Source organism: Salmo salar, chromosome ssa14, assembly GCF_905237065.1.
Source record: "Salmo salar chromosome ssa14, Ssal_v3.1, whole genome shotgun sequence".
Lineage (NCBI taxonomy): Eukaryota > Metazoa > Chordata > Actinopteri > Salmoniformes > Salmonidae > Salmo > Salmo salar.
In genome coordinates this window covers 27,216,718-27,234,117 of record NC_059455.1, presented here as the reverse complement: position 1 = coordinate 27,234,117, position 17,400 = coordinate 27,216,718, and the positions used below count along the sequence as shown (strand labels likewise).

The 17,400-nt window shown below is 41.8% G+C and overlaps 2 protein-coding genes across 8 annotated transcripts in view; one reads left to right on the top strand and one right to left on the bottom strand.

Moving 5' to 3' along the window:
• The window catches only part of LOC106569189 (apoptosis regulator Bcl-2), a 49,903-nt gene extending 42,645 nt beyond the window's left edge, over window positions 1–7,258 (top strand). The window contains exon 3 of one of the 2 annotated variants that reach the window (XM_014140280.2): window positions 3,362–7,258. In XM_014140280.2, the coding sequence (XP_013995755.1) occupies window positions 3,362–3,815 (454 nt within the window). In that variant the 3' untranslated portion in view covers window positions 3,816–7,258. The remainder of the gene's footprint in view (window positions 1–3,361) is intronic. The other variant, XM_014140281.2, reaches the window with a different exon arrangement.
• A 2,123-nt stretch (window positions 7,259–9,381) lies between these two features.
• Window positions 9,382–17,400, bottom strand: part of LOC106569190 (5'-AMP-activated protein kinase subunit gamma-2) — a 50,153-nt gene continuing 42,134 nt past the window's right edge. For 5 of the 6 annotated variants that reach the window (XM_014140284.2, XM_014140285.2, XM_014140286.2 and 2 more), the window contains 5 exons: window positions 13,652–13,817; window positions 13,447–13,484; window positions 13,185–13,331; window positions 12,760–12,853; window positions 9,382–11,305 (listed from right to left, as the gene is read on the bottom strand). In XM_014140284.2, coding sequence (XP_013995759.1) covers window positions 11,274–11,305; window positions 12,760–12,853; window positions 13,185–13,331; window positions 13,447–13,484; window positions 13,652–13,817 — 477 coding nt within the window. In that variant the 3' untranslated portion in view covers window positions 9,382–11,273. Of the gene's footprint in view, window positions 11,306–12,655; window positions 12,854–13,184; window positions 13,332–13,446; window positions 13,485–13,651; window positions 13,818–17,400 lie in introns of all 6 variants that reach the window. The other variant, XR_001320451.2, reaches the window with a different exon arrangement.

Below are 17,400 nucleotides of genomic sequence, written 5' to 3'. Positions count from 1 at the left end.
TGTCATGCACCAGCTGGTAGAAGCATCCAGTAGCAGGTCTGTGTAGTTGTCTCAGCAAACTGTTTTTCCTTTGGTGGGTGGGTGGGAAAAGAGAGTATCAGCCAACCTGTGTTTTTGCCAGAGGAGCCTTACTGTGAACACATTCCTCACAGTTGGAGGTCTGACTGAGGTACCCGCACACCAATTAATACCTGAAAACTGCCTTATAGTATGAAGGGAGAGGGATGGAAGGGTGTGTGTTGATGGGTGGGTATTATCAGGGAGGGGGAGAGGGGGAAATTTCAGTGTGTTGAATGACCTACAGTACATGCCTTTTCAATTGGTAATTTTTGCATTTAATTCTATACTTTTCAATTAAACTCATTTCAGCAAAAAAAATTAAAAAAAGAATTATAACAACGCTAACAATAGGATAAATGTCTGTTGGTTAAGTGAATGGTGTCTGACTAGGAATGGTTGTTTGTTTCGATACCCGATGGCCTAAAGTGAAGAAAATGCTGATCTGATCTTTCTCCTGACTGTGTCAATGGCCTCTGGCCCCAGGAACGCTACAGGAAAGGAGAGGGAGAGGAGGGAGTCAGGAAATACTTCTCTGTAGCCGTTTGAAACAGATTGCCTTTTTTAGTCATCCTGTGAGGCTTTGCGTTGCTTTACTGGGAATATTTGCTAACAGTGTGACTCTTCAAAGAAGATGCCCCAGTTTCTCTCTCAAGGGCAAATTTAAAAGAAACATATATTTGTGTTGCTTTACAAATAGTAGATAACATAATTAATGTAGGTAAATGTAGCCTTGATCTAATCAAGACAGGCTGAAGTAGACTTGGCCCCCAGGGGACTAATAAAGTAGAATTTAATTGAATTGAGTTCACCCATAATCAGGTTACCAGCCATAACAGTACTCCACTACTGAGGTGAGGGGTGTGTGTTTTGTACCTATAATCCATTGCATCTCAAATGAATTGTTTATTATCTTATATGATTGTCAGTGTTGAGACAGTCTCGGTTAGGGTTAGTCCTACTGCTGTAACGACAATGTATTACCAGTCTAGGGTTAGGGATTTACTGTAGGGCAGGGGTTTGAGCAACGGGGCCTCCTTCAGCACTGAGGAAAAGGCTACACAATCATGTGTCCTGATCCCTCAACCCTCACACCCCTCTTATAGCCAATGGTGCACTCCTTCCCACATTGACCAGTTTGATACAGAACAATCAACAGCAACCATTAATGGGGTTTTCAGGGGGGGATCTTTGTACTGTAGCTTCCTGTACAGCTGTTTCCACTGTCAAGGCCTGAAGGCTTATAAACGGACGTCTTGATTTCCTCATACAGCACATGGGTCATAAATACATTAAGCCAGGGTGAATATCATACCGTACATGAAAAGGACATACAATATGTGATCCTTTTATAAAAGGCTGTATTGACTGAGATTATGGAGAAGCAGTTGCACCCTTAACAGACTGTTGTAGGACCATGGAGCATCTACAGTGCGCTCCAGAAGTATTTAGACAGTGACACGTGTTGTTGTTTTGGCTCTGTACTCCAGCACTTTGGATTTTAAATTATACAATGACTATGAGGTGAAAGTGCAAACTGTCAGCTTTAATTTTAGGGTATTTTCATCCATATCGGGGGAACACTTTCTGTGCATAGTCCCCCCATTTTAGGGGACCAAAAGTATTGGGACAAATTCACTTATATGTGCATTAAAGTAGTCAAAAGTTTAATATTTGGTCCCATATTCCTAGCACACGGTGATTACATGTGTTTCAGATGTATTTTGTTCCCAATAGAAATGAATGGTAAGTAATGTATTGTGTCATTTTGGAGTTACTTTTATTGTAAATAAGAATAGAATATGTTTCTAAACACTTCAACATGAATGTGGATGCTACCATGATTATGGATAATCCTGAATGAATCATGAATAATGATGAGTGACAAAGTTACAGAGGCAAAACAAACTGCAAATGCATCCAACAAGTTTGTAGAGACACAAGCTTGATGTAGTCATTGCATGCTAGGAATATGGGACCAAATACTACACTTTTGACTACTCTACTTTAATACACTTACAAGTGAATTTGTACTAATACTTTCGGTCCCCTAAAATGGGGGAACTATGTTCAAAAAGTGCAGTAATTTCAAAACAGAACATCCGATATGACTGAAAATACCCTCATATTAAAGCTGACAGTTTGCATTTTAACCTCATAGTCATCGTATCATTTCAAATACAAAGTGCTGGAGTACAGAGCCAAAACAACAAAACATTTGTTACTGTCCCAATACGTTTGGCGCTCACTGTATATGGAGAATCACAGCTGCTATATGGTGTTTGCCATTAATATATTAATGACCCCAACTGGTGGCTTGCGGGCCGAATTTGGCCCGCGGGTGGTTTTATTTGGCCCCCGAGGTTTTCTGAGCATAAAAATTAAAACCGTTTAAAACATTTTTTTTATTAATTGTTGGACATAAGACTGTAAAAACACCAGGAAATCAGCTCCAATTTATATTCATTTAAGAAATATCTCCCCAAGTATTCCAACACATAATAGAGAGACACGTGATCGTACACAAATGTAAGCAAGATTTGAAATGATTGTGTTTGAGCCAAACATTATATCTGTTTGGGCTTCTTGTGGTCTCTTTGCAGTCTACAAATCATTTGTAATTATGTTCTGGCCCCCCGACCTTCCGCTCAAGAAAAAAATCGGCCTGCGGCTGAATCTAGTTGATGATCCCTGACATACAGTATACTGTAGCTCCCATCAATACATCAATAGGAAGTAGTGTATCACATGACATGGGTTTGAGAGTGTATGTTTTCATGTGGAGTGTTTGTCTTGGGTTGTTTCCATGAGTATCCCAGGGTGTGTGTGCGTTCGTTCATGCGTGTGTGGTGTTTATGAAGGGGTAGGCACAAGGGGTGTGAGGGGCGCTGGTTTGAAATGGATCCGGCTTCCTGCATGCATGTAATAACACAGCAGTTGGATGGTGGCCAAGGGCATTTAGATCTGCAGGCACTTCCAAAGGAGACCCCCCAGCAAGCTTTGAACACGGGAATACACACACTGCTTGTATTAAAGTTGCATTATAAAGGTTTTGTATAATGTCGCCAGTAGTTTTGAAAGTTGTGCTCACAAGCCAAAACGGGTCCCCGAATATTGTGCACAATTGTGTACAATAGCATTCATTTTGTATGATATGTTACGTCTTGCAAATTTTTTATAATGTTTCCTGCAATTCGTATGATATGTTACGAATTCAAATTCGTACAATATGTTACACATTTCTAAGTGCTTAAGATTCTGTTCAGTCTCTTTAACTCTGCCTCTCTCACTGTCTATCTTTCAGGAGGCCTTTGTTGAGCTCTATGACAGACAGAGGGACTCCGTGTTCTGTTCGTGGCCGTCCATCAAGACTGTCTTTGGCCTGGCTGCACTGGGGGCTGCAAGCCTTACCATCGGAGCTTACCTTACACAGAAGTGAAGGAGTCCCCCCCCCTCTCTCTTTCTTTTTCTTCTCCCTCCCGCTCTCACTCCTTTCTCTTTTCAAAGGCCCCCTCCAAGATCCCCAACCTGCCTGTCTTCAAAGCTTCTCTCCCCTTTCTCGAAAAAACCTCCCTCTTCCTCACTTAAAAAACAGACACAAATCAAACAACAGCAGGAAATGGAGTCACTGCCCACACAGAAGAGAATATGTCATGAAAGTCGTGCCATTTAACTGTAATCACAAAAAGTTTGGCTTGAAAAGAGACGAGATGAAGGGAGGGTTGGTGTCGTTTTTGTTCTGCCTGCTTGAGTACTAGTTGTAGCATGAAACCTTTGTGTGCTCGTGTAGACTTGTGTAGCATGTGTCGGTGAGGCAAAAGAAAGCATAGACACTCTTAGAAAAAGGGTTCCAAAATGGTTCCTCGGCTGTCCCCATAGGAGAACCCTTTTTGGTTTCAGGTAGAACCCTTTGGTGTTCCATGTAGAACCCTCTGTGGAAAGGATTCTACATGGAACCCAAAAGGGTTCTACCTGGAACCAAAAATTGTTTTTCTAAAGGTTCTGCTATGGGGACTCCCTTCAACCCGCCTTCAAAGGACTTCCTCCACACAACAGCTGCTCTGAATGTATAATGGAAGGAGCTCGCTACTAACCAGCACGGTGTGTCTGTCCACCCACCGCTTCTACACTGCAATATACCAGGATACCAGGAGCATCACTCAACTCTGAACACAGAACCGTTAGTTACAACCACAAGCTCTGACAACACGTCTTCTAGGCGCCACAGACGCAACTTGCTCTGCAGAGATCTTAAAGAGATCTGTTGGACAATGCAGTAGAATCACTTTTTTGCATTTGACCCATATGAAATGTAATAAGAGAAAGATCGAGGGAGGTATTAAAGAGAGGATAGAGGGAGGTATTAAAGAGAGCATAGAGGGAGGTATTAAAGAGAGAATAGAGGGAGGTATTAAAGAGAGGATAGAGGGAGGTATTGAAGAGAGAATAGAGGGAGGTATTAAAGAGAGGATAGAGGGAGGTATTGAAGAGAGGAGAGAGGGAGGTATTGAAGAGAGAATAGAGGGAGGTATTGAAAAGAGGAGAGAGGGAGGTATTGAAGAGAGAATAGAGGGAGGTATTGAAAAGAGGAGAGAGGGAGGTATTGAAGAGAGGATAGAGGGAGGTATTGAAGAGAGGAGAGAGGGAGGTATTGAAAAGAGGAGAGAGGGAGGTATTGAAGAGAGAATAGAGGGAGGTATTGAAAAGAGGAGAGAGGGAGGTATTGAAGGCGTGAACAGCAGGTTAGTTAGAGCTTTTGGCAGCCCAAACCCCTGTTTGATCAGATGTTACTGACAGAAAGTGAAAAATATTATTCCACCTAGCTGGGTTTCTGGCTTAGTCGAGATCAGAGGGGGATTGAGGGATAGAGGTAGATACAGAGAAAGAGAATGTGTGAGAGACAAAAAGAGTGAGCGAAAGTCATAGAATGGGCAGAAATGTGGATACAGACAAAAAGAGATAAAGGTGTTGGGGTCAAACATAAGATGTGGATTCATTCCAAAGGTTCAGTGACAGTGAGCCTCCCTCTCCAGATGCTAGAGGCTCTTCTACAGCCTGTTCTAAGATGTCTCACTTGGAGGAAGAACTGTGTCCTTGAATGGTCTGGCATGGTTCTGTTTGGCCTCACGTCACTTCCTCCTCGTCAGATGTCTCTGAAATGCATTTCTTGTACTCGCACTGCCTCTCTTTTTCTCTCTCTCTCTCTCTCTCTCTCTCTCTCTCTCTGTCTCCCTTTCTCTCTCTCTCTCTCGCTCTGTCTCCCTTTCTCAATCTCTCTCTCTCTTGGTGTCTGTCTCCCCCTCTGCCCATATGTCTGACCAGAACTCAAGGTCTCACCCACCCAAGCCAATCCACCGCTGAAAGGGGACTGAACCAAACTGCCAAATCTCCCAGAACATGTCCTCCAGCTGCTGCTGGGCTCTGATCTAGGGGACAAAGAGGCCCCACATACCCCCCCACAGCCTACGCTAATGGTTGATTCCACATTTAGGAGGACCTCCCAATGTGCACCTCTCTCAGTTTCTCAAACCGTAGCAGACTCCAACATGGGATACCCAGCAAGAAGAATCCCTATTGGACACAAAGACTGTCTACTGTTTTGAAGTGGTGTCCATTGTATTCCCAGTAACTGATATATTTGAGCCCCCTTGCTGCGAGTCTGTCGCTGCAATGGCACAGATCACATCATCTCTTTAGAGTAAACAATCATTTCCCAGAATACTTTAGGTGTTTGTCTAGTGTTGGAGATGACATAACCTTCTTGGAAAGGCTTACTATCCATAATATTTACTATTTTGCTCTCTCTTTCACACACGTTAATGTAGATAAGTATGTGTAGAGAGCATGTTGTTAACTCATCGCAATGATTTCTCTCACCAAAAATCTCTCTTTTTGTTTCGGTCTTCTTTTATCAACACAAAACTTATGTCGTCTGAAGTTTTCATAGAATGAGTATTCCCTATGTATACCCATATTTATGTTAGATGTTACACATACCAACTTATGATTTTTTATTTATTGAGAGGTACCAGAACACAGATATTTAAATCATAGATGAAATGAAAAGTTAAGCTCATGGAGACACTCAAATGTCTTGAGAAATCGTATCTTTCATTTTATTAATGGAACCACACTGTAACAATACACTATTTGGGGCTGGTATTGAATCAACAGTAGAGTAACATTTCTGTGTAAGACATGTTAATGTGTTAATATTGGCTTAACGCTGCTGTACTGTATAGTCCTGATTTAACTTAACTCACAGCTTCAAACTGCCACACAGATACAGTATTGTTATAGAAAGCTGTAAACCAAAGTGAACCTGTAAGTAACATTGTGTTCGTAAGATGTAGCATGAAGAGATAAACACATGCCAATTCACTTTCACTTCTTTTAAATATTGTCGGAGTGAGATTTTGCAGGAAGGGTTGTTGTAAAGACAATGTCTGGCAACCTATTCCCTTTATAGTGCACTACTTTTGAGCAGTGACCAAAGGGCTCCATAGTAAAGTAGTGCACTATGTCAGGAATAGGGTGCTATTTGGGAGACAGTAGATATTAGCCTGCTTGGTGTTGTTCAGAACATTTCAGTAGATACCGTAGCAGCCGAATGCATCCAACTGGACCTGTTAACCGGTGCTTTATTGATATACATGTATGTGTGGTAATTGTTAACATAGTAATGAATTCCTTCTCAAGCTTATGTAGTGGCAGAAAAGTCTCCACATCTTGTGCTTTTGACCTGCTAGATTCTATCATCATAACCAAGGGCACCATTTTTTTTCTATTATAACAGAGGTGAATCTCCCTACTCATGATAAACCCTCAAGTGATATGTACATATGAAACAGAAATTAGTATGACATTTTTTTTTGCAGGAGTTTAATAATAAGGAGTATAATAGTAGTATAATAATAAGATAAGAAGTCACTAACTGACTTGTTGCTAAATAAAATGTGTAAAGGTTTGTATGTGAGGAGGAATCATTTGAAGTATAAAGTCATTCTCATGTTCCCTTCTGTGATTGTGATTAAATGAATGTAGCCTACATCACACCATGGTTATAGTGTTGTAAATACAGTTCTCAACCTGTGGCACTTAAGAGGTCAAATCAAATGTGCTACCATTGTTTATGCTATGTATGTATCACAATAAGCTAGATGGGATCATGCTGTTCCCAATAAACCACATCTTTCCTGCAGTATGAGTTTGCAGTCTGTGATGTCTGTTTTCGGCATGCGGTTTGGTATTGTTTTGGGTGGTGATCTACAGCACGTGAACCAATGTTCTGCTCAAAAGACAATCATTCATATTTAAGATTGGGTTGTGTTATATTGTGTTTATGGAAAAATAATGGACACCAATATTGATCTCAAATATGTCATCCACCCTGTCTGTGTACTACTACATCGAGAGAATGACAGAGAGGGGGATTGGGAGGGAAAGAGAGAGAGAGGGAGGGAAAGAGAGAGAGAGACCTTTATGAGAAGTGTGATCATAGTGCTTTTCCGCATCTGTGTGGCTGTGTGCTGCTGTCTAGTCAGTCCATACGGGTGGCTGGCTTGACATGGCTGTATGAGATACGCAGCCTCCTATTCTAATGAGCTCTGCAGAGGAACAGCAGCTGCACCCCACAAGACATCAAAGCCCCCCCCCTGAAACGCAGTTTCTCAGCCCTCGCCCTCTCCGACTGCAGATAAATGCAACGTGTAAAAACCAAATACCCCGAGGTCTGGTTTTTACACCCTCTTTCCTCCTCATTCATATCAGACTTGTCTTCAAAGGCCAGGGATGTGTGCTGCTTCACAGAATTAGTGAAAGGCATGATGCAGTAAAACTAATGCTAGAGAGCGAGAGAGAGAGAGAAAGAGAGAGGGAATAGGAGGGAGAGAGAATGAGAGATATGCCTGAGGAGAGGAACAGAGTGAAGTTCATTTGAGTTTGAGCCCCTCTCAATCCCTTCTCTCCATGCATATAAAATACATGACAAGCTTCGAAGAAGGAGAATTTTAAATCACCCTTACACGTTCAAGGGAACGTCCAGTGTGTGTGTGTGTGTGTGAGAGAGAAGCAGTCAGATCAGACAGAGGCCAGCAAGCCAATAAGCCCTCCTGCTTTAGGGCTACAAGGTGTTGGGAGATTTTATCCTCATTGCTGATCCAAGACCAGTATCAAGAAAAATACTAGTTTTTACCTTTGTAGTAGATCCAGATCCATTGAGATTACAGTGCCATTCCTACCCCACATCAAGACTGACAGCCTCCTGCTTGTTTATCTTGCCTGTGAATATATGGAATATATCATGTCTATAAATAAATATTATTTTGTCGGTGAATTTGGAGCAGAATATCTGGTGTCATATGAGTGCTATGAAATGACATTCTACTAACCTTCAGTCTGTCTCTATATCATACAATCACATGGTGGTTAGTGACAAATACCGCTTGTATTAGACTGTCACCTTGTGGCTGGTGTTCAGAAATCCTTAGAATGTTCTCGGGAAGGTCAATAGCGTTTTCTGAGGAACTCTCCCCTTTACTTGGAAGCTGATGTAGAACAGCTTTGGAGGGAGATGTTTGTTGGTATGTGTGTGGCTTGATGACATTTCATTTCCTTTAAATATTCTAATTATAGAAGCAACTCCCTAATGTGTAAACGATTTCAATGTCATAGGAGCACTCCAATAGTTTCTAGCATGGAACTTAAAAAGAGGAGAGGGAGAAACTTCTGAGACTAAATTTACTTAACCTGCTATCTAAATTCGAGTACTCTCAGGACTCCACGTGACGGTCAATCTTCGAATAGCTGCGGATATGCCTGCAGTGCAGCTCTTAACCACTAGTAGGTGGCAGTGTTCAGACATCCAATGTCGCTATAATGATTAACATCAAAAGCCTTTTAGCCATGTCTGTCAAATAAGGTCTATTAGATGAGTGCATTCAAATGTGTTATACTGTATGAAGGTCAATCATTAATTTGCATGGCGGTCATAAAAAGATTACATCAATTACATTTTTATTTAACTAGTCAAGTCAGTTACGAACAAATTCGTATTTACAATGACCGCCTAGGAACAGTGGGTTAACTGCCTTGTTCAGGGGCAGAACGACAGATTTTTACCTTGTCAGCTCAGGGATTCAAGCTAGCAAATGTTTCAGTTACTGGCCTAACGCTCTAACCTCTAGGCTACCTGCCGCATTCAGGATCATCATAATAAGCAAATTGATTTACCCAAACACTTTTAATTTGGATTGCAAAACAGTTAAATATGGTGGTGCAAATCTACAGTCAAAAATAAAATTCAATAAACACATTACATAAAAATACATTCAGTGTCATCGTTTATTTTTCTGCATGCAGAAAAATAGAAAAGTAAAGAACAACATTCATAACTTATAGTGTCGTGTCTCATGCTTGCACATGTACTGTACATCTTGTTCTGAATAGAAATGATCTTTATTTATATTGGCTTATATTGCCACAACATATTTACAAAAATAATATTAAAACTGCAGTTATTTTAACATGATTTCTTTAAAGTTACATAAAAATAAAGCTCTCTCTGGCACTTTTCCTGAAAACGTTCTTATTTACAGTGAAACAATAGAGATGAGTTGTCAGAGTAGTATTTCTCTGGCCACAGCACAGGAGCCTGGTCAAGAGCAGTTCAGAATCCACCATTTTGCTTTATAGATGTTATAGGTGGAAGTGATCCATGGCTCAAGTTCATAAAGCGGGCAAAATAAATGGCTCTCAATCTCAACCCAAGGGTTATCAAGAATGAATACAAAATACATATATATCCAAAAATAAAGCCTTTTTCCTGTTCCGTCTCTCTTCACAGCATGTTACTCATATACAAACAAAACCCCTCCAACCATAACAAGATAAAGCATGAACACCTGCAATTTCTCCTTCAGGTTAAATGAGAACACATTTTTGACAAGATCTTGCTTGTTCTTCAAGAACACTTCGTTTTGATGTATTATGGTTAGAGAATGGCGTTCGCTTCCATGGTCAGGGGCGGGGCAAGCAAAAGGCACTGTGACTAAGGATTGGACAAAGAGACTGCATATAGCCCCTAAAAGGGGTGTGGACAACAACTCATTATAGCAACATGTGGCTTATCATAGAACATGCTATAATATAGCCACTTTTGATACTAAAATGAAGAATGCAATTATATCTTCTAAATGGTCTGTGTTCGACAGCATTGAATATAGACTGACGTTATTTACTCAACCATCACTTTTAGTGGTCCAGTACGTTCCAGCTCCACCGATACAAACAGGTTATTATTTCCCGTGGGAAACTTAGACACATGCTTGTGTGTATCATCAAGTAAGATGCCTTGGCCATATCTGTCAATCTACTTGTTCATTGAAGGTTTGAAACTATCCAGAGTGACTAGGCACTGTTAACACGACAGAGCAGCATGATACTAAAACAAACATCAAAACGTATATAGCCCTCATATACATAGACAACCACAGTCTCCAGACTGGCTCAGCCCCACAGTGAATCAAGTCCAGTTCCATCCAGACAGAGAGATACTGGTCCTCCAGTATTAAAGCCATTTACCTCCCAGTAGCAGTCAATCCAGTCCAGCCCTTTGGTTTCAAAGTCTAGTGCATCAATATGAAGGGCTCTGGGCCACATGTCTAGAACCATAGACGTAAAGGTAACTGTCAAAATAAAGGAAACGCCAATATATGAATAGGGCATTGGGCCACCACGAGCCGCCAGAATAGCTTCAATGCACCTTGGCATAATTTCACAAGTGTCTGGAATTATATAGAAGGGATTATTCCAAGATAAATTCCATAATTTGGTGTTTTGTTAATGGTTGTGGAAAACACTATCTCAGGCACCACTCCAGAATCTCCCATAAGTGTTCAATTGGGTTGACATCTGGTGACTGGAGACACACACCCACTTTAAACTCCCTATGCTCCTTTGAGCATTTCAAAGTCACTGAGATCTCTTATTTTAGCCATGGTAAGACAATAATGGGCAACTGTGCATTTTTATACATGACCCTAAGCATGATGGGATGTCAACTGCTTAATTAACTCAGGAACCACACCTGTGTAGAAGCACCTGCTTTCAATATACTTTGTATCCCTAATTTACTCAAGTGTTTCCTTTATTTTGGCAGCTACCTGTTCTATATTTTAGGACAGCCTTTGTGATTCCAGCAGCAGTAGACCCCCCTCTCACTCCAGGAGGCCCTCCTCTCTGCAGGCATCTAAGGGAGGGAAGAATAGACATGTGAGGTAAGGACACAAGAATACATCCCACTAGCCTGGTCCCAGATCTGTTTGTGCTGGCATTATAATGACCATAGGTGTTGGCTATAGTGACAGATCTAGGACTAGGTCCAACATAACAATAGTACCGTAAATTCCGGACTATAAGCCGCCACTTTTTTCCCAGGCTTTGAACCTCGCGGCTTAAACAATGACGCGGCTAATATATGGATTTTTCCCGCTTTCAATTTTTTCCCCCCCCAAAAAACACATTCTGTGACGTGCTCAGTTTTTTGGCGGCATGAAGCTTTCATTAGACCAATAAAATTGCCGAACGGGTTAAGGTCAAACAACTTTTTTGTTTACTGTTTAGATTAAATCGAGCGCTCTCAAACTTCATCATTCTGATTACGGTAGTCATTTTGTCACCCTCATCATGGAAAAGACACGGAGAAATGCATATGATGCAGCTTTCAAGTTGAAGGCGATTGATCTGGCTGTTGGAAAAGGAAATAGAGCTGCTGCACGGGAGCTTGGTCTTAATGAGTCGATGATAAGACGTTGGAAACAGCAGCGTGAGGAATTGACTCAGTGCAAAAAGACAACTAAAGCTTACTGCTAATTATTTTTTTTTTGTTACAAGCCGTGTTTCGTTAAAGCCTGTGTAAAGTTCATTTGTTTCAATGTACCAGTAGGCACCTGTGGCTTATAGACATGTGAGACTTATTTATGTTCAAAATAATATTTATTTAAAAATTCAGTGGGTGCGGCTTATATTCAGGTGCGCTTAATAGTCCGGAAATTACGGTAGGCTTATTTGCATCTGGGAGATAATTGTGCAAGATGCTTCATGTTTCTTTCACGCTCACATCTGAGTTGATGAGTCTGCTCACTGCAGTTTTCAAATCTGGGAACTGATGCACCAGCAAATTCAAAATGCAATTTCTAAATGCATTATGACTGCACCAGCAAAGGCATTTCCTTCCAAAAAACAAACATGCAAACTCGTTATCTTCAATTATTCTACAGTCTTTATCTTACATCATTCTTCTTCATTATTCAAAACTATAAGCAGATCGACAAAATACCAAGACAACAAAGACAGGCTACCAAGCATATAAGACGTTGACATGAACATTCTGTTAGTATCTGAGGGTAGCACGAGAGGACAGGACACGACACGGTCCTGAGTCAGGACACAGGACACAGACACACAGCCAAGCCCACACCAAACTGTCACGAGCTGGCATACAGGATGGCTCAAAGGCACAGGCAGCCTGGCATCAAGCCCATGCCATCCGCATGTGGGTGCCAACCAGCAAATGCCTGAGTGTGTGTTTGTGTCCTACCTGTGTGAGGAGGGCGAGGCAGGGCAGGACAGGGCAGGGTGGGGAGGGAGCTCAGGGTCCAAGAGTAGTATTAGGAGGGGGTTAGGAATGCTGAGCGTCTATACCTGCTGGGCTGAGCACCAGGGCCTGCAGGATGTCAGACAGGGAGATGATGCCCTCGATGGCCGAACGCTCATCCACCACTACCAACCGGTGGACCTGACACACACACATATATAGGGACACACGTACAAAGGGACACACACACAGTTGAAAGAGAAAAGGAGAGGAATTGTTTATTTAAAAAATATATATTTTACCTTTAACTATGCAAGTCGGTTAAGAACAAATTCTTATTTACAATGACGGCCTACCCCGGCCAAACCCGGACGACGCTGGGACAATTGTGCGCCGCCCTATGGGACTCTCAATCACGGCCGGATGTGATACAGAGGGACAGTGAGCATTTTGTGTCTGTGTTGAGTTTACGTGTTATTGTTGTGTTGTTGGTGTGTGGAATTCATGTGTGTATGTATGTGTTTGAACTCACCTCTGCTTTGACAATCTTGTCCACGATGGTCTCCAGTGTATCCAGCTTGTGGCATTGCATGACCCCCTCAAAGTACTGGCAGCGATGCCTCAGAGCCTGGGTCACTGTGATATCCAGGTTATTATACGTCTTCTCTGCTGCCAGGTTCTATACACAGAATACACAGACACTCATGGCTCTTTGAAGGAAAACATTCACACAATATATTTTTGAGGGGGAAGTAACAGGATTACCAAGCTGTATTTCGAAAATCATAACTTACTATGACATCAAATTTGGAGTAAATATCCACCACTTTCCCTGTGAGGAGATTGAAACATGATAAAGCAAGACGGCACCAGTGAGGAGTGAGGAGATTGAAGAGATTGAAACATGACCAGAGTTGAACTGAATCTCAATCAGTCAAATGTACCTGTAAAGTATATTTTAACAACAGTTGTCACAAAGTATTTCACAGTAACACGTACCAGATACGTCCACAACAGGCAGGGCAGACACCCTCCTCTCTACAAAGATCTGCAGGGCCTTGATGATGGGTGTGTCAGGGTGGATGAAGGCTATGTTCTTGTAGGTGCCGATGCCCAGCTCTCCCAGGGTCTGCTTCATAAAGGCCGGCTTGGGCATCTCACGCACCTGGAACACATACGTTCAAATATCACACCTATCTATGACTGGAACACAAGAGAGGATCACTTTTTATCTGATCTGATTTCTTCAACTCCACTAGAGGGAAGCAGTCTAGTGAAAACACTTCGTATTGTTTTATGATAGAGAGTGTGTTTTAATATTCTTCCTCTAATGTGTATATAATATTCCAATGTAATGTCAGGTTTTTAGTCATGGGGCTCAATTTTAACAAACCTAAACGCAATGGTCAATCTAAGCTCTGGTGGTAGTGGGTGGGTCCGAAATATCTTTGCCATTTTCACAACCACAATTATTGGCGCAGTTGCTGGTGTTGGAGCGAAAGCCTGGGTTTCAATGGATAAACAAGTTGTGGGTGTGTCTAGGCTTGGCTGTTCGCTGGCAAATCCGAGCATGCTCCATAGCTAAATATGTGGTTGCTTAAAGTAAGGTCTTTTTTGTGTTGCCTTGGAATCAACTCCAATTCCAATGTTAGCTGTTTAACAAACTATAACGGACTTACAGAAACAAACGAACAACATGTAGACCTATCCCATCTATTCTAAATATGTTAACTTGAACCTGTTTGCAGTCCACATTGTTCTAAGTAATTGCATGGCTTCAATGTGGAAATATATACATATATCATTCACACTGATATAGGGGCTAGGCCTACTGTAAATTGCCTAATGGCGGAGGATGGACATGCCAAATGTAGTCAATAAGCAATATTAAATTAATTATTGATAAGGCCTAAAAAGAGAGTGAATAATTCAAATCAAATTCTAAACAGAATGAAACAACTTGTTTTAAATAGGCTATGTCTAAATACACTTACAGATGCCATAACTGGAGGGTTTTATGCACATCCAAGATTTTCAACAGTTCATTTTCTATTTAACCTTTATTTAACCAGGAAAAGCCCATTGAGACCCAGAGTCTCTTTTTCAAGGGAGACTTGGCCAAGAAGGCAGCAACAATCAATACATTATATAATTAAAACATACAACAACATGATCCAGCCTTAAAAAAGTATTTACCCTCCTCTGTAACAGAGTCTCCCATCAATTTCTTCAATTCATTCAGTGGCACTAACATATCTAGATGAAGCATGGATTGTAGACTATTCCATGCCACTGGTGCACAAGTAGCTGGACAAAGATCCAATATAAAGATAAAAGGGAGAATGTCCACTCATCTTTATACTGCTTATAATATTTTATATATACTGAACAAAAATATAAAAACGCGACATGCAACAATTTCAAAGATTTTACTGAGTTACAGCTCATATAAGGAAATCAGTCAATTGAAATAAATTGATTAGGCCTTAATCTACGGAATACACATAACTGTGAATACAAATATGCATCTGTTGGTCACAGATACCTTAAAAAAAGGAATGGGTGTGGATCAGAAAACCAGTCAGTATCTGGTGTGATCACCATTTGCAGACTTGTTTACGCTGCTGTGCGTTTTTGTTGCCGATCTTACTTTGATACCTGACGGTTTTTTACTTTTTCATTACCGTATATTTTTACTTTTTCCCTCACTCAACTTTTTTCATTCAACTTTTTCACCCCGGAGGTTTTATCTGGACATGGTTCGTCAGGACTTCAAACAGCCGAAGCTAAGTAACATTAACATGATGCCTTCTAATTGCAGTCGTTGTACTTATAATATACAGGAGAACGATCGCCTTACGGCAAGGATAGCTGTGCTGCAAGCCCAGCTTCAGACGCGATCGTTAGGCAAGGGTAATTTCAGTGTAGGAAAGGATGAAACAGCGTCTGTGCCACCAGTAAGTACAGATAGTAACGTTAGTATAAACCCCCTCGCACGGTCCCCGCGGCCGGACATCTTTCTCATGGCTTCTGGAGGGAAACGCTGTAGGAATGCTCAACCGGTGTCGCTTATTCAGCCGACAGAAACGTTCAACCGGTTCTCCCCATTAAGCGAGTCGGAGTCGGAGGCCGAGACTTCTCTGGTCTCTACTCCTCCCGTTGTGGGGTCTGAGACGCCGACGGCTCCCACCATTAGCTCTGACAAATTGAAAACCCTAGTCATTGGCGACTCCATTACCCGCAGTATTAGACTTAAAACTAATCATCCAGCGATCATACACTGTTTACCAGGGGGCAGGGCTACCGACGTTAAGGCTAATCTAAAGACGGTGCTGGCTAAAGCTAAAACTGGCGAGTGTAGAGAGTATAGAGATATTGTTATCCACGTCGGCACCAACGATGTTAGGATGAAACAGTCAGAGGTCACCAAGCGCAACATAGCTTCAGCGTGTAAATCAGCTAGAAAGATGTGTCGGCATCGATTAATTGTCTCTGGCCCCCTCCCAGTTAGGGGGAGTGATGAGCTCTACAGCAGAGTCTCACAACTCAATCGCTGGTTGAAAACTGTTTTCTGCCCCTCCCAAAAGATAGAATTTGTAGATAATTGGCCCTCTTTCTGGGACTCACCCACAAACAGGACCAAGCCTGGCCTGTTGAGGAGTGACGGACTCCATCCTAGCTGGAGGGGTGCTCTCATCTTATCTACGAACATAGACAGGGCTCTAACTCCTCTAGCTCCACAATGAAATAGGGTGCAGGCCAGGCAGCAGGCTGTTAGCCAGCCTGCCAGCTTAGTGGAGTCTGCCACTAGCACAGTCAGCGTAGTCAGCTCAGCTTTCCCCATTGAGACCGTGTCTGTGCCTCGATCTAGGTTGGGCAAAATTAAAAATGGCGGTGTTCGCTTTAGCAATCTCACTAGTATAAAGACCTCCTCCATTCCTGCCATTATTGAAAGAGATTGTGATACCTCACATCTCAAAATTGGGTTACTTAATGTTAGATCCCTCACTTCCAAGGCAGTTATAGTCAATGAACTAATCACTGATAATAATCTTGATGTGATTGGCCTGACTGAAACATGGCTTAAGCCTGATGAATTTACTGTGTTAAATGAGGCCTCACCCCCAGGTTACATTAGTGACCATACCCCCGTGCATCCGGCAAAGGCGGAGGTGTTGCTAACATTTACGATAGCAAATTTCAATTTACAAAAAAAAACCAACAATGACGTTTTCGTCTTTTGAGCTTCTAGTCATGAAATCTATGCAGCCTACTCACTCACTTTTTATAGCTACTGTTTATAGGCCTCCTGGGCCATATGCAGTGTTCCTCACTGAGTTCCCTGAATTCCTATCGGATCTTGTAGTCATAGCAGATAATATTCTAATTTTTGGTGACTTTAACATTCACATGGAAAAGTCCACAGACCCACTCCAAAAGGCTTTCGGAGCCATCATCGACTCAGTGGGTTTTGTCCAACATGTCTCTGGACCTACTCACTGCCACAGTCATACTCTGGACCTAGTTTTGTCCCATGGAATAAATGTTGTGGATCTAAATGTTTTCCTCATAATCCTGGACTATCGGACCACCATTTTATTACGTTTGCAATTGCAACAAATAATCTGCTCAGACCCCAACCAAGGAGCATTAAAAGTCGTGCTATAAATTCTCAGACAACCCAAAGATTCCTTGATGCCCTTCCAGACTGCCTCTGCCTACCCAAGGACGTCAGAGGACAAAAATCA